Here is a 27,159-nt window from a genome sequence, read left to right on the forward strand (position 1 = left end):
TGGAAGAGCCTGTGGGCCCCGCCTCAGCTTTCTGTTGTCAGAGGCCAGTGTGTTACTGATTGTATGATGGAGCAGGTTTGAGGGAAGACGATATTTTTTTTTTTTTTTTTAATTTATTCGACAGAAACAGAGACAGCCAGCGAGAGAGGGAACATAAGCAGGGGGAGTGGGAGAGGAAGAAGCAGGCTCATAGCGGAAGAGCCTGATGTGGGGCTTGATCCCATAATGCCGGGATCACGCCCTGAGCCGAAGGCAGACGCTTAACCGCTGTGCCACCCAGGCGCCCCGAAGAGGATATTTTTTAATCAACCAAGTTGAATGAGAACTCGCAAATCCCCTGAAGAAACTCCTCATACAAATAGTCTCTGTTTTGCTGTCATGTCCATAGGGTTATTGCTAAAACACTCAGTTTGAGTGCGCCAGCGAGAATAAATTAACAGGCTTCCAGAGAAGGAGCTGTCTCTGCTTCTTGCTTGCTGTGATTGAAACACCAGGACAGGTACACCTTAGGTGTTGAGCAGTGGGAGAGACAGCGATGCCCTCTAGGATCGCGAGAGTCCCCCCAGGAGCAGGACCAGCACACTTACCCTGCTGTCTGCCGGTGACTGAACGTTCTGGACACCTTGATGGCCACCGTGGGCATGAGTGGCCAGTAGGAAGCCCGAGGCCTGCATTTCCTGCATTGTTGGAGCAAGAACAGCTGGAAACAGCTATATTCCAGGTCAGCAAGGGCCCTCCCGTCGCACATCTTGTCTGTTCCTTGGTTTGCTGAGTTGTTGGTAAGCCCCTGTACCACTGGCCCGGTTGTTGGGTTCTGCCCCTTTCTCTTACGGTACCCATCCGCTGGCCGTGCCCTCTCAGACACCAGCAGAGCTCCTTGGGGTGCGTGGGGGTTTCGAGTGTGAAGACTCTGCGTCCTCCCCAAGCCCCGGGGGCGGCTAAGCGGCTCTCTGGGTCATGCTGCAGGAAGATGGATTTGAAAGGGCTGGCCAGAGATGGCAGATTTCTGGGGTTGGCTTGAATGGAACAAACGTCCAGGAACTACCACCATAGCTTGGTGGTCCTTACCATTCCACGTGTTTCTCCGTCTGTCTCTGAAAGATAGGAGAGTGCTATTTGTTGCAGTTTGACACCTTTTGGGTCCTTTACCAAGTTGTACAAGCAGGGAGTCAGCCGCTAGCTGACAGCAGACCCACACTGAGGGGCCAGAGGCCGGCCAGGGCCTGCCAGTTACAGATCGTCTCCTCAGGGCTGTCCCCTGTGGCTAGAGGGGCCCTCAGGCCTCCACCCAGGGGAATTTCAGTGCAAGGTTGGGTTCAGATCGGGTGACCCAAGTGAGGTTCACACTTGGGAACCAGCCCCCCACGTGTGTCGGGGTGAGGAAGAGGTGACAGAGTGTTGACTGGGGGCTGGGGACGGGCAGCTGCTCCCTAGCGCGGGGGGGACGTGACCCACTTCAGCTTGAGCGAGCATGAAATCCATCTGCTGGCCACTGCTTACTTCCACGAGACTGAAGGAGCTTTCTAGTAACTGCTGCTTTCCCGGGTGTTTTGAACTGGGAAGCGGGCTGTGCGCATGCCTTTGGTCACCGTAGACCAGTGTTGTCTTCCTGGCCCAGGTACCTCCTGAGTGTAGAGCAGAGGCGTCTTCGTTCCTGTTTTGCGGGAGCGCTTTGGTAGTGCTGGGTTCGGGCGGTCTGACCGCGGTGTCCAGCAGGAAGCCAAGTCACTGACCGGCGCAGCCAGTGGCCGAGGACGCGTAAGCCATCAGGGCCTGAGGAGCTGCCACGGGTACAGCCAGTGCCGGGCCTGGTTCCCCGGTGCCGAGCAGGCGGTGGACCCTCGGCACCAGACCAGCTCGTGGAGCTCGGCAGCCATGTGCCGGGGCTCTGGACTGGGGAGGCCGGCCGGGGAAGACCCAGGTGTGTGGAGGGGGATCCTGAGGCGGGAAAAGCTCTCTTCGGAAAGAAAGGCGAGGAAGTTCCCCCATGAGAAGCTTAAATCAAACTGGGTTTAGCACAGCGATCCCGTGAGGCCTCTGGGGCCGAGCCTGTGGAGGGGAGCGTGTGGGGCTGGTGGGGCCGGCTGGGGGAGCAGCGGGCGCGCTTCGGGCTGGGCTCCCCTCCTGCCCAAGACCGAGGCTGCAGGGCTGCCGTCGGGGGAGCACTGGCTCTGTCCGGAGAAAGAATTCCGTTTCTCCGTCTCAAAATTTTGGCATTAGGAGATTTCAGTGAAGACCCTGGTCTGTAACGAGATGATGCAAGGGACCCAGAGTTTTCAAATGATGGTGTTTATTACTAAAAGGAGCAAAATTGTTTCAACTCTCGACAGTGTCTCTTGCTTTCAGATAGTGAAATACATAGTAACGGTATGACTTAGAGTGTTACATTCATTAAGGAGAAGTATTTAATTTTCATTTTGTAAGTAACCAAGCTATTTTTCCCAGCTAAAAGATAAAATGGCGAGGTAACATTTTTAGCCGCTTCATCAATAAGAAAAATCAAAACATAGTCAACATTCCCTTTTTGTCAATGCACAAACGATTGCACTGTATTAAAGTTTACATGCACCAGGGAAAAAAGTGGGAAAAGAAAATGCAGATTGAGACCGGTTTATGTTAGAATTCACAGGAAGGCATCTGTGTCAGGGTGAGTGGTCTCCTGTCTAGTGTGAGGGCCAGGGTGCACACGCCGCTCACCGGGTGGTGAGGGCTGTGGCGGTTTTGTTTCAGTCAGGCTACAGCGGGTGGTGTTTCTTTGGACGTGGTGAATGGTGCAAATAAGCAGAGTCCGGCTGTCGGGTTTCGCTCTGTGCACGGGAGGCCCCAGCAGCTCGGCGAGCCGCTGAGTGCCGGGCGTCCTGCAGCGAGGGCCCGCCCACCACCAGCGGGCCTAGGGCTCAACGCGCAGGCCACGCTGCTCTGGTGGTGGCAGTGACGGTGCTGAGTAGAGCAGGACCCCCTCGGGGTCCCGGGCTGGGGCCGCGGCACAGACTCCCCACCTCCTGCGTCCAGACCCGTCTTCTCCCCGAAGCCGACCCCATGTGGAAGCCCGGCTGGGGGACTGGAGGGCAGCCCTCCACTCCTCTCTTGCCTTTTCACGGGCAGGTGGCGCGCCCGGGCAGGTGGTGCGGGTGCGGCTCGATGAAGAGCCCTTGGCTACACGGTGGGCTGCCCTGGGGACTGACAGTGTTTAGGGAGGGAGACCCTCTCAGGCGGCGGGAGTGCTGTTGGCCTCACGGTTGAACAGTGATGGAAAGCCCTTCCTCTGTGACGTGTGTCCTCACGTGGGAAGCGCTGGGGGACGGTAACTCTGATCGTAAGGGACTAGAAATCTTAAGCGTGCTGATCTCTGATCCTCATCACAGGGGTGGAATGCATCGCCGGGGCGGGTGCTGCCGGCACGGTGGAGGGGAGCAGGGGCCCAGCCAACACCCGACCTGCCGTCCCTTGGGGCCTCCTGCCCTTCGTGGTTTTGGGCGGACACCGTCCCCGTGTCACCAAGCAGTGGTGGCTCAGCCAGAGACCTGCGTGCACGTGCGGCACAGATGGGGGGGCGCGCGGGCAGCCGGGGACGGTGTGTGCAGACGCAGCAGTGAGGTGTGTGTCTGGGACTTCAGCAGGTGGGAGTGGTGGGGGCAGACAGAAGTGAGGTAGGTATGAGGTGTGCTGCTCTCCGCCTTCCCTGCTCTGCCGTCCCCTGAAGCCCCGGGCCCGGGCCGCACACCCAGAGTGCCCACGGGCTGCTCGCGATCATGCGATCTGCCCCAGCGGGCTGCCTGCTTCCCAAAGGTCGAGGAACAAGCTGGAACAACCCATGTTTGCCCTCTTATATCTCAGGCACTTCCGTGTTGGGGTTTCATGCAGAGGCAGACTCGGAAAGCACCCTTTGTTCCTAGCTCGTGGGCCACAGTTTTGGAGAAGCCGGGACAGTTTTTCACTGTCCGGGCGCCACACGTGCTGGTGTCTCCTGTCGGCGGCTTTTTGAGGTGCCCAGCGTCTCCCCACCTTCTTCCGCGGGAACCCTCTTCCGCGGGGACCCTCTTCCGCGGGGACCCTCTTCCGCGGAGGCGTTCTGCGTCTGCGACCCTTGGTCCCCAGAGCTTTCAGACCGTAAAATACAGCGTCATCTTTCTGTTTTTGAACGCTGGTAACTGTATTTTTTCTTGCTGCTTTTAAGGCTGAGTTAGCGACACTTCTCAGGAATAGATTTCGGGGACAGATCATTTTTCCAGTCTTTGCTTACTGACAGTAGCGTGTGACATGTGGCCAGGCCTGGGCCGGGAACGAAACTAGCAAGACACCTTGAGTTTGCTGACAAGAGCACACTTCACCCTTATTCCTTATTTTTTGTCTGGAATCCTGGTCCTGTTGCTTCACATTTACGCTTAACTGACGGGAGCAGATCCTGTCCGAGGCAGGACACCATGGAAACGTGAGCCATTGTCTGCTCTACTTGGTGCTGGCCGTGGATTGTAGGGCCCGGCAGCACATGTGGCTGTGGACATAGAGGCTTAAAATCTAGTAGGCACCTTTATGTGGAGTTTCTGAGACCAAAGGCAAGAAAAACCGGAAGACAAGACCCACAGGAGTTGAGGAAAGTGAGCTTCATCCAGAGCCGAGGTGGGCCCTCTCGTTAGGGGTGAGAGGTGTCGTCTTGTGTCTGTGAAGGGGAAGGACGCACCTGCCCCTGGAGGAAGGCGCTGTGGGCGTCTGAGGCGTGTCCCCCTGTGGGTGCAAGTGAGACCCGCCTCAAGTGGGGACCTTGGCGCTGATTCAGGAGGGGATCAAAAAAACGTGGCCAAAAGCCCAAACTAAAAACTGCGAGGAACACCACCACTTTATTTCCTTCACTCCCCCAGGTGTTCGTCCACATCAAGCCCCATACGTCTTGTATCAGCACTGGGCTTTCAGCAATGTCCTTTGGTTTCAAGCGGGGTGGCTGTGTAATGGATCGTCCAGACTGGGACTCTTGAAAGGGAGGACTTTTAGGACCAGGATGTGGGGCTGCCCTGTTTGTGTTACCTGTTGGTGTGGGCACCAAACCCGGGCCCCAAGGGGTGGCTGCGGAGACCTGACCTGTGTTCTACCTGCTTCGCTGGGGAATCTGGGTTGGCGCAAGTGGCAAGGAGCCCGTTATCCTACAGTGTGTGTGAGTGCACAGCCCGTGCAGTCGTTTCAACAAGGACGTGAGTTTATTGGCCGGTAAATGTGGTTGTGGACTTCTGGGGAGAGTGATTTTGGCAACAGGTGTCGCACTTCTGTGGCTACCTGGAAGTTTCCTCTGGCGATGTCCTCTTCCTGTTAATTAGGCTCCTGCATTGCATCCCTGCTCTGTGTCTTTGGGAATCCCATGTGCTAATGATTAGGAAGCTTAGCGTGGATAATTTTTCACGTGCTTGAAATTATCCAAGCACTTTACAGGCACTGAGCAAATTTCAGAAAAGCACGAGTAACCCGCCGTGTAAGTTTCCTCACGTTTCTGGTAAATGCAACAGGTGCTCTTTGGGCACACACGAGCTCACCTGCTGACCCCAGAGGGCACAGTGTCCTTCCCAGGTCTTTCAGGGTGAGGTGTGAGTGCAGGTTTCTCACCCCGGGGAGGGTGGCAAGAGCTGGGCATGGAGTGGTGACCTGTTTGCCCCCCTCCCCACGGCCCTGGGCTCAGGAGCTCCAGTCACTCCGTTTCTCTGCCTCCGGCTTTCATAGCTAGAGTGTGGAGCACAACACGCTGTCACAGGAGAAAAGGACTCTTGCAAGGTTGCTCTGGGAGTAATTAAAACGTGCCAACACTTCGTACCACAGGGGCCGGCCCTGACGCGCATGCCTGTCCTTCCTGACGCTCCCGCGGGGAGCGTTCTGCATGCGCGCCCACCAGGTACACGCGAGGGAGAAGCAGGTGAGCTGCCCTGCCCCACAGGAGGACTGGCACCTGTCGGGACCTGAGGCTCTGGGCCAGTAGGAAAAGCCAGCCAGGGGAGCAGCAGCACTCCCCCCTGCTGAGCTGCCTGGGCCTTAATCAGTGGGGAAACCAGTGCACAGTCAGCTTCTAGAGTCTCTAAGACCCAGGATGTTGTGGTCTCGGTGGAATCCACAGGGAACTCCCTGAGCGTGCAGGGAAAGGATGGGCCGTGTGGTGTCACAGCTGTGGTGTCAGCGGCCGGATGCGTCACGGGACACGCGCCCCTCGTCGCGGAACCACTACTGCTTTCAAAACAGGGCGGTGACTCGCATTTCTCTGAGCTCCTCTGGGTCAGCGTGTGCGTGTGTGTAACCTGCACATTTAGGCCCCACTGTGTGTTGCGGCGTTACCGGAATGCACGCAAGTCTGTCATCTTTACAGACAGTCGCAAACAGAATCTAGGACCCGTGTCCTGGCCCGGAGGACTCTGAGCTGCAAGGAGCAGTCTTTATTTAGTTCACCTCAGGTCCGCAGCAAACGGTAGTAAAAAAGAACGGGAAGGTGACATACCAAAAGCTCTCCTTTCCTCCAGAACGCAGCATTCTCCGCAGTGTATTTTACAGACCCTCGCTCGCCTAGGTCCCCACTCCCCGAAAAAGACCCCCCCAAAACTAAGCCAAAAGGAGAGGAAATGGGGAGTGGATGTAGAACAGAAAAAATAAAACTGGATTTAGCTGGAACATGCTCTAATCTTGAGTTTATTTCTGGTTAAAAATATAGCAATCCAGTGCAGTGTAGTAAAGAAATCTGCTTGAAAGGCAGCAGAGAAACAGCTCAACATAAGCAAAGCGAGGCAGAGTCCACAGCCGGGCTGTGCCCAGCACGGTGGGGGGCTCACGGTCAGGACCGCCCCAGGCGCGAACGCGGAGGCCTGCGTATGGACGTGGCCGTGCCCCACAGACACGTCCATACGCACGGGCCAGGGGTGGCTCCAGCGCCCAAACATTCTGGGACCTTGTTCTTTCATTTGGATGATGGAGTGACTCTGGTAGAGAAGGCAGATCTGACTGAAACCAGGTACGTGGTGTATGGGGTGGGGGAGGGACAGGCTAGGATTGCTCAGGGACGTTCAAGCCACTGGATTCCACCCACATTCCTGTCCTGGGACCACACCAGCTCCGCACCATGACCTAGGCTTCTGGAAGGAGTGTGCGTATCTGGGGGCCAACAAAGATGGAAAACCCGTGTGCTTAGTGACTGCGAGAGAAGATGATGTTGCTGAGGGCCATGTCAGTCACTGCCATGACGTCTGATGGGGGCAGGCAAGCCTGGGTACACCTCCTGCGTGCCAAGTGTAGAAATGCCACACGGCGCCAGCTGTGATGGCTAAGTGAACCCACAGCGCTGCCTGCCCTGTCCCAGCCGCAGCCCTGCTTCCCGGGGGTCGGGGGGGGGGGCAGATGGGAAGGGGGAACATAAGGACTTTGCTTTCAGACTCTGTGGGGAGGGAGCCTCGCCGTGAAGGCCAAAGGGAGCAGAGGGCAGGGTGTGGCATTTTGGGGGGAAGAAAAGAAGAGGCGGCAGGTCCCTGCTTTCTCAAGTACACGGCACAGATTGAACACAGAGGCCCAGGCTGCTGCCGGGCAGGACGGCACGCCCTCTCCCCCCTGCCGCTAGCCGGTACGCGTCACCCGCTCGCTCTTCCAGGACCCGGACGAAAAGCAGAGGTAGCAGGCTTCCCACACTCAGCCTCACAGCGGCTGCTTCCCCACCTGCCAGGGCTGGTGGGACCGGCTCAGCCGCACACGCAGGGGTCTTCCTCCGGCTGCCTCCTTTTCCAGTCCCAGGCGGGGTGTGATGGCGGCGAGGACCGTGGCCATTTGTTTTTGGCCATTGATTTGCTGGGATCCCTTTCCTTTCCACATCAAGCTGGAGGGTCGGCGTGCTGGCCTCCTTCTGCCATGCCACACAGCATCGTGTTATACAAGCAAAGAATTTTGGCTAAAATCCAAAAAACATTACCCAGAAAAAAAGGCAAACTGTGAGTAATACCCAATCATGTTCTGTGAAAAGACTCAGAAGTGGTCGTTGGGCCGTCCCGAGTTACGATCCGTCCCTTTTGTACACCAGCCGTTGTTTTTGCTAACGCGACATCCCGTCAGATGAAAAAGTTAATAAACAAAATGGCGACTCCGATGTTGAGCAAGATCACCATGGCCACCAGGATGGGAGCCGAGCCCTGCAGCGGGAGGAGGACGAGAGAGGTGAGCCCATGTCTGGCCTGCCCCACCCCCCAACCAGGAGCTCCGAGACGGCAGCCAGGGTGGTGGCCCAAGTCCAGGAGAGGGGCCCCTTGCTTCTTGGGCTGCAGTGACTGGTCCTGGAGTTCCCTCCAGCTCTGGGTCACCTTAAGTAAACGTCCTCAGCAGCTGGGACAAAATACTGTCCCTGGGATTCCCAGTATGGCCTACCCAGAACGGCCCCAGCCTTCAGCCTGAGCCCCCGCAATCCGCTGATGTCCCAGCCGTCAAACAGGCTTCTCAGCAAACCCCCTCCTTCCCGTCAGCTGCGCAGGCTCTGGGCCTCGTGCTGTCCCCGTGCAGCCTCGGGCTGCCTGCAGGCCTTTCCTGCCCCCGAAGTGCCTGGGCCCAGACTCCCCTCCCTGGGCTGACTGTCCTTGGAGCGTCCGTGCTGAGGGGTGCAGAGGCCCCCGTGCTGCACAAGGGGCACCAGCGGAGTAAACATGTGCCCGCTGGAGGCAGGGAGCTTCTCCCAGCACCAACATAGCGCAGGCGGCCACAGAGAGAACCTCTTCCCATGTCTGCCACCCATGTCCACTGTCCTGCTTCGTAGCATGACCGCGTGTGCACCGTGTAGGCACGTGGGTACACACGCCGCAGAGGCGTGCTCGTTCCCGGCTGCCGCCCCAGCGACCAGGCCTGTGAGCACAAGCTGCTCTTCCCCAGCGGCCGCTCCTAGGGCTGTGCTCCGGTGGGATCGGGGCACGGGGAGGCAGGAGCACTAAGGAACCAGCCCACCCACAAGATGTTCCCAGTGCTTTCAAGGGAGGCACCTGCCCCCAAGCAGCAGCTCCTCCCAGGGACAAGCATGGACACTGACCCTGCCTGGCCGCACTGTGGGTCCCAGAGGTGTCCAAGACTCGGTATGCCCTGTGGGGCAGGTATGTGGCACTCCAGCAGCGGGCCAGGCCCTCACGGGCTGCTGCCGTCACTGCAGCGTGGAGCGCACGGGAACATTAGCCTCTGGGTGGGGCTGAGAAGCTGTCTGGCCCGGGGCGCAGGACATGGCTGCCCCTCCAGGTGAAGGGTCCCAGAAGGTCCCTCCTGTGAGAACCCACCCGGCCCCACACAGTCCAGCCCCAGGGCCTCTATTCTATCCTCCAAGCTGCCTGCCAGGGGAGGTGAGCTTACACGAGGACTTGTGAGTGAGCCCCAGTGTCCCCCACTGGCCGTGGTGACCGGGATCGCAGCCACGCCCCACGTGTCAGGTGAGCCAGGAAGGCTGTGTCCTCAGGCTACGTGCAAAGAACTGCAGCTCTGGTAGGGAGGGAAGCCTTGGCCTGGACGGCCTTCACAAAGTTTTATCCTCTGTCCACCTTGCCCATGAGAGTGGGCATCGTGGGAGGACCCAGTGCCTGGCCCCCAAGTTAAAAGGTATGGCCTGGACAAAACAGTCCTGAGCTGGTCCCCAGCCTGATGCCCCAGTGGCTCTGGCTGGCCCTCCGTGCTCTTCTCCAGGACCCAGGACTGCCCTTGGACCCGGTGATAGCGAGGCTTCCTTACCAGAGCAGGGGTGGACCCTCCTGGGGCCGGGGGTGTGTGTGCGGGGAATGGAATCCCGCTACAGCCCCGTTTCTTTTGGGAGCTTCGAGACCACCCAAGTGCATTTGCTGCTAGGATCAAGCCTGGGAGTAACCCTCCCTTGGCCCTAAAGGAAGGTGGGACCCCATCACCCACAGAGGCTTCCAGTGGGAGGGACCCTTTTCTGGGGAAGGAACCGCCACCCCCCCGCTCCCCCAAGCCCCCCTTCAGCTGGAGGCAGCAGGACGCTGCCTGCCGCCAGTGGCCAGTGAGGACTCACCGTGCTGGACTTGAGCTCGTCCCCGTTCTCCTCGTCCGACTCCAGCGCCACGGGGGAGGACTTCTGGGGCGGGGAGAAGGCCAAGTCCCAGCGCAGCAGCCGGGGCTCAGCCCGGTCCCCCAGCCGCAGGCTCTCCAGCCTCTGCACCGCGGGCTCCGCACCGGGGGCCGGCCTGGTGCTGTCCTTGTTCTGGGACTTGGACCGCAGTCTCTGGGCCCCAAAGCCCCGGTCGTCGGTGCGGGGATCGTCGCCCAGGCCGCGGCAGGCCCCCCCCTTGCTGTGGCGTCTCTTCTGGGGCTGGGCCTCCTGCACGTACGAGTCCATCCTCCGCAGGGGCTTCATCTCTAGCTCGTAATTGCTCAGCTTCTCCTCCTCCAGCTCCAGCAGCTGTGCAGCCCCGCAGCCAGGATTGCCGGCCCGGTGGTGGGAAGTCCACGAGAACGTGGGGGGCGACTCCGTCCGCCGCTCCCGCGACTTGGGGTTGCCTGGCTGCTTGTGGCCCGGGCCCCGGCAGCGGAAGTCGTCCGTGGGCTGACTGCTCCGGAGGGTGCTGCCGCGGATGCCCCTGGAGCCGCCGGCCTTCTCCTCGCCCCAGCTGTTGCGGGCATAGTCCCCTCCCCGGCCCTCCAGGAGCATCTGGATGTCCCCGCCTCGCTCCTCGTCCACCGAGACCTGCCGGGAGAAGTGGGCAACCTTGTTCCGTGAGGCAGGGGCCGGGGGTGGGGTGGCCGTGGGGCTGGCAGGGAAGCTCTGCAGGGGGCTGTCGTCGGGGGTCAGGTCCGAGGGGGTGGTGCCTTTGCGGTACAGCTCGGGGCTCTCCTGCTGCAGGGGCGTCCCCGTGGAGGCCACCTCGATGTCACTGCTGGAAATCGGGTGCTTCGGCCGCTGGTACTCGAGCCCTTTATGGAGGGGCAGGAAGCACACAGAGGTTGGGTTACTCAGACCCTGTGTGTCTCTTGAGGCCTGATCTCACCAGAGGACCGCAGGAGACCAGGATGGGGCCTGGGCCGTGGGGGGCAGCGGCCAGAGCTAGGGCACTCGCCGTTCACCAGTGGGGTGTGGGCACAGTGGTTCCCAGAGCCCTTGTGTATCACCCGAAGCCCACCAGCCAACGGGCACTTTGAGGGTGACCAGGTCCCGAGGGGCAACGGTGGACAGAGGCTCTGGTCCGCCCCCCCCACCCCCAGCCACACAAGAGATCCAGGGCTCAGCATGCAAATGCATGGGCCAGCCTGCCCCATGCTCTCAGGTCCTCTGTCCCCCACCCCAAGTCCCTCCTAAAGTTGGAAAGAAGCCTCTTGTGTTAGGTGGCCTGCTACAGGTCTGAGGACCTCCCTGGGTGCAGTGTGTGAGAACAGGAGTGGTCTCCCCTCTCCACTTCTCTGCTGGAGCCTCTGAGCTGGGGCCGGAAGGGCTGCCGGAGATGTGGCCCCCACGGTCTGGCAGGGGCTGGACCCAGCTCTCTGTTCGTGGAGGAGAAATGTGGCACGTTATTGCCCCTGGGGATTTTGAGAGCAGGGAGCAGCACAAGGCCGAACTTCAGACACCGGCTTAGTCGTCATGGCTACTCCACAGAAGGGTGTCTGAGAGAGGCCCATGGGGTCCTGGGGTAGGGACCTCACACCTGTGAGTGCTGGGCTGAGTGACCGGTCAGCCCCCTCCACTCGCCAAGTCCATACACACCCCATCTGGCGCGTGAGGGCCCGGGGGCTGGGGTGGCAGTGCACCCCTGCAAGCACAGAGGGTCTGAAGCAGCTGCCCTGAGAGCTGGCCCCCTCAATGGGGGTCCCTAGGGTGCCCTACCACAGGAGGCCAGGGATCACACCCCTGCCCTGCCCTGCTTGTGCCTGGGATGACCTCGGGCCAGGGGAGCCCGGACACCACGCCCCATGGGAAGGCCAGGAGGCTGCTGGTCAGCTGCACTGTGGACTCCGTACACAGGAGGGAGGCCCCACGCCCTCCCATTTGGCCCCAGCACCTCGACTGCCGGTGCCGACAGCCGGGAGCCAATGCTCAGCTAAGATTAGTTCCAGAGCACAAGCCATTCGTGGCAGCATCACTGTCCAAACCAGGGTCGATGGGGTAGTGTCACAGCTGGACTCCCAACACCCGTGTCCCCTGTCTTGGGTCCTCCTGCCTCCCGGAAGCAGGCCTGGCCTCTCTGGGCTGCCCGCAAGGCCGGAACCCCTGCCAGGGAGGCCTAGAGCCATGGGCTCCAGGACAGCTTGGGGTGGTCGGGGAAGAACGGCTTCTGCTCCCTCCTGGGTCCTAACCAGGATGGAGGAGGGAGAGGGGGCAGCGGGCAGCTAGTCCGGCCTGAGGGTGGGCTCTCCAGTGTCTGGTCATCGCTAACCCCTGCTCCAGGCTTCCTTCTGCCCCGAGCTGTATCAGGGCTCACGGGCTAGACACAGCTGGACCCTGGTTGCGGTGCAGTGGCTTGTAGCTCCTGCCCGTGTGAGAGCTGCGCTGTCCCCCCTGCCGGCCCCCATGCGTCCCAGGCCCCGGTTCACACAGTGTAAACACTGAAGCCCTATTTCCTCAGTGAGCTCGATAGCCCCCGGACTGGACAGAGTGGTTCCAGAAGAAAGCTCTAGAACCACAGAGCGGTAAGGGCGGGGGGTGCGTGGACAGTGCCCTCTGTGGAGAGCAGGAGTGGCGCACAGACAGAGCGCAGGGGCGGGGGGTGGGGAGCTGCTGCAGCCTCGCACCCCGAAGTGCATGTCTGAGGGAGGCATGTGCCGCGGCCCCGCACGCAGACGCCCCTGCTGGGAGGCACACTCACCGTTTTCCCGATGCTGGAAGGAAGGCGAGAACTCTTTGGCAGTGATCCTGGCGATGCGTGCCTCCTCCTGGGCCTTCTGTGCTGCGGTGAGGGCGGCCTCAGCCTTGGCCCGGGAGTGGGAGGTCCTGGCAGGGGGAGGCAGGGAGGGCGGTCAGGCCTCTTGAAGCAAGGTGGAGGGCCAATGGCCTCCAGACCCCGTGCATTCATTCATCCAGCCAACACACCACCCCCCAAAGAGCCGGCCTGAGTGCTTGCCCGTGCCTCCGGGCCCAGGGCGCACCCCAGCGAGGGCAGGACCTGGCCTAAGACGGATGTCTGCGCCCGCAGGAGGGCTCAGCCCGGTCCAGCAGCAGGTCCTCCTGAAGGAGCCTCCATCCTGCCCAGTGTCGTGTCTGCACGCTAGAGGACAAAACGCGCAGCCAGCGCGTCTCTGAGCCTCCAGACACAAGCAGGAGCCTGGTCCATGCCGGCCTGCCCAGGCAGGCAGTTGGGGTACCCAGCCACACCTGTGGGTGTGGTGAGCAACGGGCTGGCCCGGCTCTGGAGCGGGAGCGGGGCAGGCTTGATGCCCGGACCAGCCAGCTCTCAGAAAGTCCAAGGGTGTAAGGAACAAAACGCACCTTCCCCGGGACCAGGCTTGACTCCAGGCCCAGGGCGGGCAGCGGCTGCCAGGGCTGGACCCTGTGTCGGAGCCAGACCTGCCTCCCAGGCCAGCGCCAGCCCAGCAGCCACCGGGGCAGCCTTCGAATGCCTCTGTCCCACGGCACCTGCGGGGCTCTGGGAAAGGAAGTTGGGGTGCGCAGGGGCTGACCTGCGGCCACCGGACCTTCTTGACCATCCCGTCACTCCCCTGCAGGCGTGTGCAGGGGACCAGCACAGAGCTTGAGAGATTTCTCCAAGTCAGCATGAAACGTGGTCTCCAGATGCTGAGAGAAATCACGTCCGCGTCCCATGGGCTCTGCCCAGGGAGGACGCCCAGCTCCCATCGGCTCCTAACTGGGGGCGACCGCCACATGGAGCACAGGCATGGCCCTGCCCTGTAGGACCTGTGTGGCCTGGGGAGGTGCTTCTCTGGGACTCAGTTTACCCTCTTGGTCCCACGGACTCTGGCAGCACTGCCCTCGTGTGTGGGGCCTAACGTCCCTAAGCTCAGGCCTGACACGGGAGACTCTTCCACACACACATACACACACACACTCCCGACAGCCCCGCCCCGAGGACGCCACACCCCAGCGAGGACGCTGCCTTGCACCTGCCAGCAGGACAACCCCGTGTTGTCTCCACGCGGAAGCCCACACGAGACCCACCTCCTCTGCGTGACGGGGTGCCCGAGGCAGGATGAGCCCAGGTGTCCGTGCACCTCCCCAGCCCAGTGTCCTGGCTCCAGGGCACTGCATCCCAACCCTGGAGACACCAATAAGCTATGGCTTGTCCCTGAGAGGGGCAGCCTGTCACCAAGGACAGATCACTTGATAAATGGTCATTGCTTCCTGAGGACTCCTCCCCGCGTGGGGGGCGGGGTGCTGCTGGAGCCCTGGAGGAGCCACTTCCGCCCCATCCTGCCCAGCCTCCGGGCTGCAGCCCAGCCCCTGACGCTCTGGTCTGCACCGTGTCCTGCCCTGGCCTCACCACAGCCTTCACCAGACCGTGGTGCCCTGCAGCTAAGACACGCAGCCTGAACACAGTGGACAGACGAGGCCCAGCTGGACGGCCTGGCCCTGGGGAGGGGTGCTCTTGCCGACGGCGCGTTCTCGACATGCACCCAGACCAGCACAGCGGCTGAGCTTGGCTCTGGGGAAATGATACAGATTTCCCCAGAATGTTCCGTGAGTTGGTTTGGTTTGCCCTAACGACTGTCCTATCAAGCTGTGACTCACGTGCCATACAGTTCACCCATTTAAGGTCTACAATGCAGCGGTTTTTGGGGTCTTCATGGCATGCACTCACACTGCACCGCTTTAAGAATGCCTTCGGCACCCCAAGACCCCACGCCCTTTATCCCCTGTGACCCCCTTGCCCAGCCCCTCCCCACAGCCCTCTCTGTCAGGGGGTCTGCTCTGACTCTCCTGCCCAGCTGGTTCTCTTGTGACTCACATTTTTAACTGCAGCTCACCTAACGAATTAAAAGGGTACCGTTGGGGCACCAAGCACGTTCACCGGACTGTGCAGGAAGTATTTCTGTCTGGTTCCAGGATGTTTCCATCCCCCAGAAGGAAGCCCATCCCCATGAGCAGTCCCTCCCCACTCCCATCTTGCCCCAGCTTGGGGGCTTCTCCGTGACCATTTGGCGTTGACAAAGCACCCACCATGGTCACGGGGCCCGACTGCACATGGCTGCCGCGTGCGACACTGGTGCCCCCCATCCGGGAATCTGAGCCGGTGATGCGTGTGTCTGCCGGGGATCAGAGCAGGCAATGACCACCCTAGCCTCTTGGACACCTCCGTGTACCGCGTCTGGGAAGGGCCTGTTCCAGGCGCACAGTGCGCTCCCGTCCATGCTGCTGCGGGCTGCAGACCCAGCCATGGAGGTCAGGTGAGGGAACATGGGGGCTCCCAAGCCCGGTGGGAGGCACCGCGAGGTCGAGAAATGCCCGCGGACAGACGCCCAGGCCTCTTGGTGTGAGCAGTCCCACGGGCCATCACAGCACTCACTGGGCCCGCACCCCAGTGCCTTCCAGTAAAAGGCTGCTCTGTGAGCTTGTTCAAGAGCAGACCAGACGGAGAGCAGCGGAGCTGAGCGGGGGCGCACACGCTGTGCCGGAGGCCTTGAGCTCCCTGGAGGCCAGGCCCAGCAGGGGAACGTCATGAGTGCCATTCAGGGGCACACGTCTGACACAAACCTGGGGCTCAGGAGAGGGACGGCCAGGCTCTGGACCTGGAAGAACCTGGTCAGCCTCACAGGGGCCTCAGGCTTCCCGGGAAGACCCTCGATGCTGTCTGCTGGGGTCACGCAAAGGGAGTTCAGGGGAAACGACCCAAAGACCAGCATCGAGGGTCTGGGACAGGGCCCGGGGCTCTTACGCTGTGGTTCTTCCTCCAAGTTGAACGTGGATGGCGTAGGGCAGGCAACACCCCTACCCAGACCCCCCTCCCGAGATCATGGGGATGTCCTCGGCTGCCTGGTCACGACAGGTCTCCCCGTTCCCAGCAGCATTGCCAACCAGGTGAATGTGGGTGGACATGGAGCCCAAACAGCTCTGGACCAAGAGACGGGACAGGTCACCCCCCAAGACGGGTGGCAGAGCATGGCCACTGGAGGAAATGCCGCGGGGTAATGGGCAGCTACAGACGGCCGGTGAGGAGTGCTTAGAGCTTTCGGAGCCACAGCCAAGCGCGCACCCGCTGTTGGACGAGGCTGCTCCTGGGTCGGAGGTGCAGAAGAGCAGTGAGACATTGTGTTGGTGAAAGCAAGCAGCGACCTTGAGGGCTCCTCATTCAGAGGGGCAACGTGCCTGCGCGTGTGTCATACGAGCGCCCGCCTCGCAGGACTGCGCTTCGGTCCCCCAAGTGTCGGGCTAGCAGGGCATGGTGTGGAAGCATCTGCACATGTGCCCCAGCGGCATGCGTGTCAGCATGTGGAGCCACCCCTTCAGGTCCTCCGTCCCCACTGGACATGTGGCTTGGCCACGGCAGCCTCTCCCACGGAGGAACTCCTCTAACAGCCTCCCTTCTGTTTCTGTCCCAAACCCTGTAAACAAAGTGACCAGGCTCTCCACCCCCACCTTCTCCAGCGACACAGGGCTGCTGCCAGGGAGGGTCCGTGGGACCGCACATCTTCGGGCAGCGGCTGCACGGCGCTGGTGTGGCCTGGGCCCCGACGGACGGCGAGAGCCTGGTCACTACCTTCACACTGTCCTGTGGGCTCCCGGCCTCGAGCCTAGAGGCTCCGCTGCTGTCTTGCAGCCTGCACGGTGGGCTGTGGCCCCACCGTCCCACAGGGGACCCTCCCGCGGGGGGCACGCTCCCGGAGAGCAGGGTGTGCGCACCCCTGGAGGGGCCGCTGTTTGCTTTCCACGTTTTCACTTAGTAAAAATACCACAAACGTTAATTCACCAACATCGTCCGTGTATTTACATACATACGTTCACACATAGAGAATACGCTGTGCCAGCCTTAAAATAAAATTGAATCAAGAAGAGTGCGTTTAATAGAGAAAACCTCCCGGCGCGTCACCAGGGCTGACGCTGAATGAGACTCGGGGCTGGGCCGGCATCGAGCTCTCCGGGTGAGCAGTGGGGCGCCTGAGCCCCCCGCCCCCCACAACCAGCGCGGGGACCCAGAGGGCCGGCGGGGAGGAAGCGGCGCCCCCGCCCCCTGCTGCGCCGGGCTCCCTCCCCCACGGAGACCGCGCAGGACGCGGACGCACCACCTCGGGCAGCAGAGGCCCGTGACAGGATGGAGGGTGACAGGCCCATGTCCGCCCCCCACCCAGTTCCACCCTTGGCACCTGAACTGGACCGGTCGCCCCCGTCCTTCTGGAACCCGGGGCTATGACTACCTTGGGAAATAGGGTCTGTGCGAGGTGTGGCACCACTGGAAATGCTGGCTGCCCCAGAAATCTGCATTCCCGGTGCTCCCAGGTGATGCTACCAGTGGTCCTGGGACCTCGCTCTGAGACCCACTGTACCAAACGCCAGAGACCTGAGACTCTCTGCCCCTGGCCTCGGCCCTCTCCTCCCCCGCCCTCCCGGGCCTGCAGCTGTTCTGCATGCAACCCTTCGTCCTGGGCAGGCCCCACCTTCCGTCCACTCTGCACCTGATGCAGGCCCCACAGCCAGCCAGCAGCCCACTCCCACACCCTGGATTGAGGGCATCCCGCCAGCACCAGCCCCGACCCAGACAAATGGGGGCATGTGACCCGGGATGGGCTCCCCAGCTCTCGGGTCTCCAGCTTGGCCAGACCCTCCCCACCCAATTCAGAATGTGGTTGTCTTCACAGTCCAGTGTTCCTTGTTACTCCTTGAGGGCCAGGCCCCCTGTAGGATGTCACCACAGAGCACCCCGCTGTCACCAGTGCTGGTAACTGAGGGGCTCAAGTGGGCCTCCGGGGCGGGGGGGGCAACAGGTGCCTGGGGGAGGTTTGTGCTGGGTGCACAGAGCTGGGCCAAGGGGGCTCGTGCCGGAGGGACTCCCCTCTCACCAGCCCTTGACCCGTTCCCTCCTGGCAGACGCCCTGGTCAGGGGTCTTACACGTTGCAACAGGACACCTGCCTCGTGGTCCAGAGGGCTCATTTTCACCGCCCACTCCTTCCCCCACCACACACCACGCAGTTCACCCTTTTACAACTTGGGGCCTTTCAGCACATTCACAGAGCTGCGCGGCCATCACCTCGAATTCTCGAATGTCTCCGTCTCCTCCCAAAGTCCCCCGTCCCCATCAGCAGTCACCCCCACCCGCCAGTCCCTCCCAGGCCCCCTGCAGCGGCCCTCCGCCTTCCGACTTCTGACTCTGGCTCCTGCTCATGAGCGGGGTCCTGCGACACGCAACCCCAGCACCCGCGTCAAGTCTCGCCACACTGGGCCTCGTGCTCATGCTTTCTGGGCCAAACCTGCTCCCCAACCTGACATGGGTTTCGGGGTCTGCTGCCTGGGCAGGGTAGCCCCTGGTGCATGAGACACCTTCACCCTAACCAGGTTTGTGGGGCCATGTCCATCGTGCAGCCCGGCGGCACCAGACCCATCTGTCCCCTACCCCCCATGTGGGGCCCAGGGAAGGACAGGCACGTGTGGGGCAGAACCTGGAAGAGAGGCTGACACCTCAAAGCCAGAGTTCAGGGATAAGCAAACGCGGTATGATTAGCTCACGTTAATGCAAAATCCTTCCTCCCCAGCCAGCGTGCTGGCTCCGTGAACCGTTTCTACAAACCCACGGAAGACCAGCGGGACCCCATAACCACTCAACTAATGGACGTGCTCGAGGCCGTTCCGTGAGTGAGAGCTGCGCTCGCTCTATAAAAACTCTGTTCCCGCACCTTCCCCCAGCATTCCCGTCCAAGCCAGGGTGGCACTTGGGGTCCCCCGTGTGTGCCGGCCGCCCCATCACCACCCCGGCTCTGGGCTTGTGGCCGCCGGTGCACTCAGGCCCCATGCGCTGCTGCCTGGCCCCCAACCCCAGCCCCTGGCCCCCCGCCATCAGTGTGGCCCTGTGCAGAGAGGAGAGGGCACGCTGGGCCTGGCAGCAGATGCCAGGGCACGGACAATGGGGGTGTCTGCGTTTTTAAGGAGGGGGCCTGACGTTGCGGAACAGGCATGAAGTTCCACGTGCTGTGCAGTCTGTCACTGGCCTGCCAGGTGCCCCTGGTTAGAGGTCTTGCCCCCATCCCACTTGCAGCTGTGTCCCTGGCCTTGGAGGACAGTGACGGCTGTGGGAATAGGCGGGCTGTGGCATGAAGGCTCTCGCCGGCACAGGGAACGAAGGGGCGCGCCCAGTGAGGCACCTGGGGCAGCGGGGTCCGCTCTCAGATCCCGTGTGGCAAAGCGTGCTCTGGCAGCCACCGAGAGGCACGGCGGACTCTCCTGCCCGGTGGAGACATGCAGCTTTTGTCTTTCCCGGGCCTGGGAGGCTCTCAGCCCCACCGAGGGTGTGTGCATAAGCTAGGGGCTGAGCCGTGTCCCCGGGAGACGTGCTGGGCCCTAACCCATCCGGAAGGACGTGATGGAGGGAAGACATGGTCGTCAGGGCACAGACACACGCCCGGAGAGCGGCCTCAGGAGGAGCCGGCCTGCCCACACCGCCTCTCAGACGTCCAGCCCCCAGGACCCGAGGCGAAAGGCTCCATTAAGCTGCCCCCGCCGGCGGTGCTGGGGGACACAGCCTGAGCCGACAGCACGTGCGTGGTTTCATTCCACACACAGCCCCTCACTCGCACCATCTCTTCCTCATCGGCCATCACCAATCCCTGAGTCACCCTCAGGCCTGTGGTTTGAGCCAGTCCCACCAGCCTGGGGGCTCAGGGACGCTGAGACCAAACCGAACTCCGAGAGCCAAGGAAGAGAGTCTTCCTGCCATCCAAGCAAGCCGGGCCCTGACCGCTGTATGCAGGACAGGGCAAGGGCCCAGTCCGGAGCCAGCTGCCCCTGCGGCTGGCCGGGACAGCCCTGCCATCCCACGCTCGGTGTGCACCATCCAGCCCTGGAGGACGCAGCCCGTCCCTCCTGGACCCGACTCCCCACGCCCTGCAGCCCAGCACCCGTCCGTGGACAGGTGTTCCCGTCACAGAGGAAACAAAGGCCCAGAGGAGGCAGAGCCAGCTTCTGACCCCCGATCTGACCACTCCCAGCCTGCTCTGCGCCCACGAGGTGCCGTCCTGCAGCCCGGGCGTGCCCAGGGCCTCCTAAGCAGGACCACCTGCCAGTGCCCCGCCCTCCCTGCCCCTCCAGATCCACGTTGGTAAACGGAGGCTGCGGCTTCTGCAAACCTGTGTGACTTCCTCACCAGGAGTCCGCTGCTCTGATAAACTAAGTTGGAGGGGGGGAACCCTGGCTGGGCTGGGCTGGGAGGGAGCAGGATCAGGGCTGGTGCAGGGGAGGGGAGGGAAGGGAGAAGCTGGCAGGGACCTGGCACGCGCTTGAGAGTTTTCAGGTGAGAAAGCAGCCACAGTACCACCCGAGAGCTGGTCAGAAACACAGGTTCTCAGGCCCCACCAACCTGCAGAACCACAGAAACCCAGCTCAGAACAGGCCAGGCTGAGCCTCCAGTGTGCCACCCCTCTGACCAGGACTCAGCCTTCATCCTTCAGGGGCGCCAGGCAGGTGGTGCCCTGGGGGGAGACCAGAGACCAGCCCAGAGCACCTTGAAGGAGCAGTTCCGAGCCTGGGCTTGAGGGCCTGGCCCTCTGCCTTCCCGCATACATGGGCCGGTCACCAGGCCCCTGTGGACCCCAGCCTCCCTGCTGGGGAACGGAGACCCCACAGGCCATGCTGCCGGCACCAGCCCAGCACGCAGGAAGCCCGGGAGGAGCCCCAAGCTGGCTTCTCGCCGCCCCGATCCCCAGCCCCATCCATCGTGGTGAAGGGGCCGGTGGCTGTGCCAGCCCTGGTCCCTCCTCCAGGCCCCGAGCTGAGGGAGCAGGCCCCTGGCAGGCCCGCGGAACTCTAGGGACAGAGCGGACCCTACTACCAGAGGTCAGGCTCACCCAAGGGGCGGGCCGAGAGGGGATGTCAGAAAGACCTGCCCTGGTCAGAGCAGACAGGGAGGCCCTGGAGATCCTGGGGTGGAGTCTGGGGGGTCCATCCTCCCATTTGCAACTGGAATGTCCCTTCTCGACAGAACCCCGAGGCTGCTTTATTTCAGGAAGCACGTGGGCAACCGTGCTGAGGGCAGCCCTCAGGCCCCAGGCTGCTCCCCCTCCAGTGCCGACGGCACCAAGCAATCTCCGTGCTCCCTCTGGGGGCCTCTGGCCACAGCCCGCGAGCCTTGTGTGTGTGTTCAGCGGCCCCGGCAGCCGTCAGTCAGCAGACAAGCTCAGAGCCGTGAGCCGTTGTTGGGGCCGCCGCGCGTGCGCTTGTCAGGAGAAGCACATGGGGAGCCCCGGCCAAGCTCCGCAGACTGCACACGCACCCTTCTGGAGGGACCGCTCGCCCCACCTGTGTGCCTCCCCCCAGCAAGGGACAGGCCAGCTGGAGGACGAGCTGCCTGAGGCCCTGGGACCTGCAGCACAACGTCCCCTGGGGGCCCACAGAAATGCAGACACTCAGGCCCACCAGGCCCTGCCAAATCAGGGGCCCCCTGCACCTCGGCCCCGATGAGGCTACCCGGGGGGCATGGGAGGAGCCAGCGGCGGTGGGCCCTGAAGCTTCTGAGGCTGGGGGGCTTCTCAGAGAGAATACAAAATGCCTACGAGGATGTGTGGTCAAGGCCCTGCCAGTCGAGCCTCATCCGTGCCTGGGACCCACCTCTGGGGCAGGGGTGCAGCGCGTGCCTCGGGAGGAATGTGCGGGGGCCCAGGCTGGGCGGAAGGGTGGGGGCGTTCATGCATGTGGGGGCCGTGGCTGTAACCAACACCCAGGATAGAGATAAGCCATCAGGTGAATTCCAGAATCACTCCTTCACCGGGGGGACAGGGACTGCCGTGGGTAGGTCCTGTCCCGCATTTCTCGAGGTCGGCCAGGTGCTCTGTCCAGGCAGGGCTGCCAAACACTGCTGGGGGGACATTCCCACAGGCTTGGGTCTCTTTGGAGAGCTGGGTGTGTGACCCAGGGCCCCCGGCGTGCACCCCATGGGACACGTCACCACTGGTATTCTGTTTGTCCTACAGGCTGTGTCGTCACGCCCTGTGGACAGCCGGCCGTGAAGCCCGGCGGGCAGGCTGGAGGTGTCAGGCGTGTCCGCAGCTCCGGACCTGCCTTTCCCGCCCCCCGCCGGGCCCAAGAACGTCACACTCTAGCGCCAGCGGCTCGGCCAGCGGCTGGTGGTCACGGAGTGCCCCGCGTCCACCCTCAAGGTGCACCCGCGGACATGACGGCGGAACCCCCCGCATCTGCACACAGCGATCCCCCATGTGCTCACGTGGGTGACGGGCGGCGTACCCAGCTCACCGTGACAGGTGGGGATGCCAAGACCAGAGACGGGAAAGGCCTCAGCTTTAAGTCACGAGCGCCACCACGGTGTCAGACCTGTACAGGTGTTGGGGGCACAGGAGAGATAAAGGCCCAGCCCTTGCCCTCGGGAGGCTCACAGGGCCAGACGGGCCTTCACCACAATGCCTCTTGTTCTAGCAGGTGCTGAGCGTGCACGCCCAGGGGCTAGCACCAGCTCAGGGAGGGCTTCCTGGAGGAGGGGGACAGTGAGCTGGGATTTGAAGGACAAGTAGGGGAGTGGTAAAGGTGAGTGGGGGAGACTAGATGAGGCATGTGGAGGTCCTGGGTGGGAAGGGAGGCCATGGAGCCCCCAAGGACTTGAGCAGAGAAAGGGGGTGGGGCAGCCACTGGATCCCAGAGCCCTTGTTCCTCCTGAGACCAGCAAGGGGCCTCTGGAGGGTCATGAGCAGGGTGGGCCCAGGCCCCAGAAGCATGTAGAGAGGGCCCTCAGCGGGTGTGGGAGGACGGGCCGGGGGGCAGAGGGGACGCGGGTGCCCACTAAAGCTACAAACCCAGACGGGCCCACGGGGGGGGCGCCCTGCCTGTCCCAGCCCCCAGTGGCGGAGGCAACACCACGTGTCTGCCTGAGCCGGTCCATAGGAGCTGGTGGGGGACTGGAGGGGTTTCTAAAAACTCTTCAAGTCAGACAAGAACTCAAACAGAGCCAAACAGTATGAAAGTCCCTTGGTTTCAATGGGGTTTTCTACCGGAGCCAGGAAACAGGGGTGGGGGTGGGGTTTCTAAAGAGCCTGAGTCCCACCTAAGTCTCTGGAGAGCGTGTGTCTTCTGGTCAGAATGACAGAGACATCCACTGGAGTGGTCTGCAAAGCCGGAGAACATTCTAGATCAAACCACAGCAGCTGGCTTCTCCTCCCCTGCCACATCTCTCCCCACCCCCATTTTTTTCCTATTAAAAATCCTCAAAAAAAAAAAAAAAAAAAACCACCCAAACTAACGAAGGACACGATGCCCGTGCGCTGGCGGGGTCGAGCAAGCCTGACTCACAAAGGCAGCCAGACACTGGCGGGGGTCACGAAGGTGCCGTCACAGAGGGACAGCCAGCCGCCAGCGCTCTGCACAGCAGCCCAGAAATGGCCTGTGCCTGACGCAGAGACCACACCCAGGGGGCTGGGGGCCGTGCCAGTGTCCTGGGGTGGCAGTAACAACAGACCCGTGTCCTCTCCCAGCTCTGGGACCAGAAGCCAGAAGCGCAGGCCGGGCTTCCCGGAGGGCCTGGCCCCCAGCGCCGGTGTCGCCGCCACCTCCACGCTCCTCGGCTTGCAGACACGCCACCCCGGTCTCTGCTCGGCTTCCTTGTCTTTCCCGCTCCCAGGACACTTGCCATTACATTCAGGGCCCACGTCACCTAGGATGACCTCATCTCCAGATCCTCGGTGACATCGCAGTGACCTCATTCTAAGGAAGAGCACAGTCTGAGGTTCCGCTGGACAGATCCGAGGCCCAGCGTCCCACCTGAGACAGGGCGTGAGGCTCCACCCTTCAGGACCCTCCGTCCCGGGCCAGATTCACCCCAGAAAGTAGTCCTGACCACCGCCTCCACCCCGCAGCTCCCCACTCCCTAGAATCGGGTGCTAGGCCCGGGGCTGCGGGGGAAGGGGGAGGAGTGCGCCGTCCACCTGCTACTTCATCTGGGGCGGGTCAGGCCTCCGTGAGCCTCCGTCTACCCAACTGTAGCAGGATCCCTCCCGCGCGTGAGGCGACACAGCGCGGGCCACACACGGTCTGCTGGTGCCTGGTAGCAGCTCTCCGTGGGTTTTATATTTTAGCAGCTTTACCGAGATTCAGTTCGGACCCTGTAACACCTTCCTGTTCGACGGGGACGAGTCAGTGGTGTTTCGTGTCCTCGGAGCTGTGCAGCGATCACCGTGAGCTAATTCTGTAACATCGCCCTTACGGGAAAGCTTGTGCCCGTCAGCGCGCGCCCGCGGCTCCCCCGCCCCCGTGCCTGCACCTGCTCCTCCGCCCTGCGTTTTGGTGGCTGTGTCGAAAGTACTTCTCTCAGGCAGGAGCCGAGGACCCGAGGGCGGGGCCGTGGTCTCCGTGGACAGCCCCCGCCCGCTCTCTGCAGCACCCTGGCCGCCTCCCGCCTGGCACCGTGGAGCCCCTGCTGGAGGTCAAAGGAACTCTTTGCTATAAAAACAGACAGAACTCCAGAAAACCACCCTCTCGGAACAGCACAGAAGACAGAAGAGGCTCCAACACTCGCCCCAGACACAGAAGCAGCACCCGGAGCCCTGCCCGATCACCGCAGACCACCCGCTGCTCCCACCAGGGAGAACAGGTCTGGTGCGCTCATCGACTAACCATGTGCTGGCAGCGGGGACTCAAAGCACGAGGGAGGTCGCGCCCTGAGGAGGGGGCACGTCCGATGGTGGACGGCCGGTGTGCACAGAACCATAGAGCAGTGGGCGTCAGCAGTGGCCTGGGTGGCACACAGGCATCCCTGAGCTGGAGGCGAGGAGGGGCTGGCCAGGCCACGAGTTCCAGGATGAAAGGACAGCAAGTGCAAAGGCCCGGGGGCAGGGGAGTGAGCCACAACAGCACGTCAGAACCCAGGGAGGTGAGGCAGGGAGGCAGCAGCCTCTGCCTTGTAGGGAGAGAGTGGGTAATGGCAAGAACCCTAAAGACTGCAGGTCTGGAACGGCCCCCTGTCTGGCTATTATGGCTGGATATACACATCTTTAAATTTACAAAAGCAATATGAATCCTTTAAAATTTTCTCTTTCAAGTGCAGAGAATGAATGTAAATCCCCCTCCACCTGTCTGCTCAACTATTCCACGTCCCACAGGCAACTACTCTTAATTCTGGTGGACTCCGGTTCTGCTCATGGTCCACGTACTCAAAGGCGCGCACGTCTCATTTCTGAAATCTAAATGGCGCCTTAGTCTATGTATTCTTTCCCGTCGGTTGTTTTGGCCCCTCATACGTCACGGCCGGGTCTGCGTCCAGGCTCACGGAGGTGTTTCTCATCGTCTTCGGCGCGTAATGAGCCGCTCGCCGGGCAGCAGCCCCCGCGCGCAGGCATCGCACACTTCGGACGCAGATGTTCGCACACCGCGCTCAGCTCTGCCTCTCGCCTTTTTGTTGTTGGGTGTTTTTTTAACCTAACGCTCTATCTTGGAGATTGTTCCACAGTAGCAAACACAGAGCTGTCTTGTTCTTTTTAATGGATTTTTTTTTTTTTTTCCAGAAATAGACTGAGCCCGGCCTGCTGATGGACGTGGAGACTGTTCTCGGCTTTGCAGTTACAAACCTGGTCCTGGTAGTTCGGGAACTTCACACACACACACCTGACTTCAAGTTGGCCTGTTTCCACACACCTGCTCTAACTTGGTGACGGTCAGTTTTTTAAAAAATCCTTCCCAAGCTGACAGGTAAAACACTGCCTGATTCCACTGTTGTTCTAGTTTGCATTGTGGTTAAGAGCGAGGCTGGGTTTCTCCTTGTTAACGTGCAGGAGTTTACGAGGACAGAGGGAGACCGTCCCCATTTCACAGGGGAGAGCACTGAGGCTCCTGCAGGCAAGTCCCCCTCTCCCCTGGGGGCGTGACGGTGGCAAGTGGCCACCTGCAACGGAAACGCAGCCGGGATGCCTGTGGGGCCCCAGCCTTCCTGTTAGGGGGGTTGGGGGGGGGGGCTTGTCCCAGTTGCCATGGCAACCCGCAGGCGCCTCTCCTCAGGCACCCGCTTCTCTTAAGGAGTTGATTTTCCAACATCATTCGCCCTTCTCCCCACCGCCTCGCCACCCCTCCCGGCCGCGGTCTATGTTTAGACTGAGCGCCCCCTCTTCTCCTCCCTCACCCCACACCCAAGCCCCCGCACACCAGGAATAGCAGGCGAACCGTCACCCTGCGAGTAGCCTACATACCCATTGAGCAAGTGGAAACGTGGCTAATTCGGGCACTGCACTTCCATCGCAGCCGGGCACACGGGCCACCTCTGTCTGGGACTGTCTGTGCCAGGGCGGGGGGGGCGGGCATCAGTGTGGGGGGGTAGGGGGGTGGGGGGCCAGGAGATGGGGGCTGGGGGGGCAGGGGGATGGGGACAGGGAGATGGGGGGCAGGGCGATGAAGGGCAGGGGCCTGGGGGGCCGGGCACCGCATATCCTGAACGCACGGAGAGCTAACACACGTGGTGTGTGTCCGTCCTCCCCACACGGAACAAATATCTACCCAAAACCTAGTTGAGAAAGCTCATGCCCCATCGTCTGAGGTTTGCCTGCCTAATGCCCTGCCCGAAACCTGCTCTTTGAAATAACACTCAGGCACATGCCACTAGTAAAGGAACCCGTTTGGCCACGATGTCTGCACTGGGCCCAGGACCCCTGGCCTCCGCAGGTCAGAGAGGAAGGGCGTGCTGTCCAGGAACCTCGGCAGGGCAACACCAAGGGGTGGAGGCCCAGCACAGTTCGGTCTGGGGCCACGTCCAGCGTCCAGTGGGGCCAAGTCAGCAGGGTGGTGAAGGGGACCATGCAATGGACGCTACCACCAGGGGGGCCCAGTGCGAGTGACAGATGGGCCCTGCGGTCACTCTCCCCTCCCTGGGGCCTTCTGCCCCTGCCCCAGGGGACGGGCAAGCAGGAAGGCAAATCTCCAGGCCCTGACATACCACTAGCTGATGGGGAACAAGGGGGCCCCTGCCACAGGGCCCACCAAACGTGCTATGACCCCACCTGCTCAGGGTGACCCTGAGTGCTGGACCCTCCAGGACCCCACCGGGGCAGTGGGCAATGGCGGGACGTGGGCTCCCTCACCCCCCCCAACCTGATCACCGAAG

General features: G+C 61.8%; 1 protein-coding gene and 2 long non-coding RNA genes across 3 annotated transcripts in view; 2 read left to right on the forward strand and 1 right to left on the reverse strand.

Moving 5' to 3' along the window:
* Positions 1–5,518: 5,518 nt before the first annotated feature.
* Positions 5,519–27,159, reverse strand: part of JPH3 (junctophilin 3) — a 79,465-nt gene continuing 57,824 nt past the window's right edge. Inside the window, exons 3-5 of the mRNA XM_040633206.1 lie at positions 12,783–12,907; positions 10,001–10,899; positions 5,519–8,138 (exon numbers count right to left, since the gene is read on the reverse strand). Of these exons, the coding sequence (XP_040489140.1) occupies positions 8,058–8,138; positions 10,001–10,899; positions 12,783–12,907 (1,105 nt within the window). The 3' untranslated portion in view covers positions 5,519–8,057. The remainder of the gene's footprint in view (positions 8,139–10,000; positions 10,900–12,782; positions 12,908–27,159) is intronic.
* On the forward strand, positions 12,904–16,911 carry LOC121103400. The gene is made up of 2 exons (XR_005835560.1): positions 12,904–15,315; positions 15,934–16,911. It is a non-coding gene; the product is annotated as an uncharacterized LOC121103400 (long non-coding RNA).
* On the forward strand, positions 21,784–25,765 carry LOC103673840. The gene is made up of 2 exons (XR_571503.2): positions 21,784–24,663; positions 25,574–25,765. It is a non-coding gene; the product is annotated as an uncharacterized LOC103673840 (long non-coding RNA).

The sequence above is a fragment of the Ursus maritimus genome, unplaced genomic scaffold, assembly GCF_017311325.1.
Source record: "Ursus maritimus isolate PB19 unplaced genomic scaffold, ASM1731132v1 scaffold_19, whole genome shotgun sequence".
Classification (NCBI taxonomy): Eukaryota; Metazoa; Chordata; class Mammalia; order Carnivora; family Ursidae; genus Ursus; species Ursus maritimus.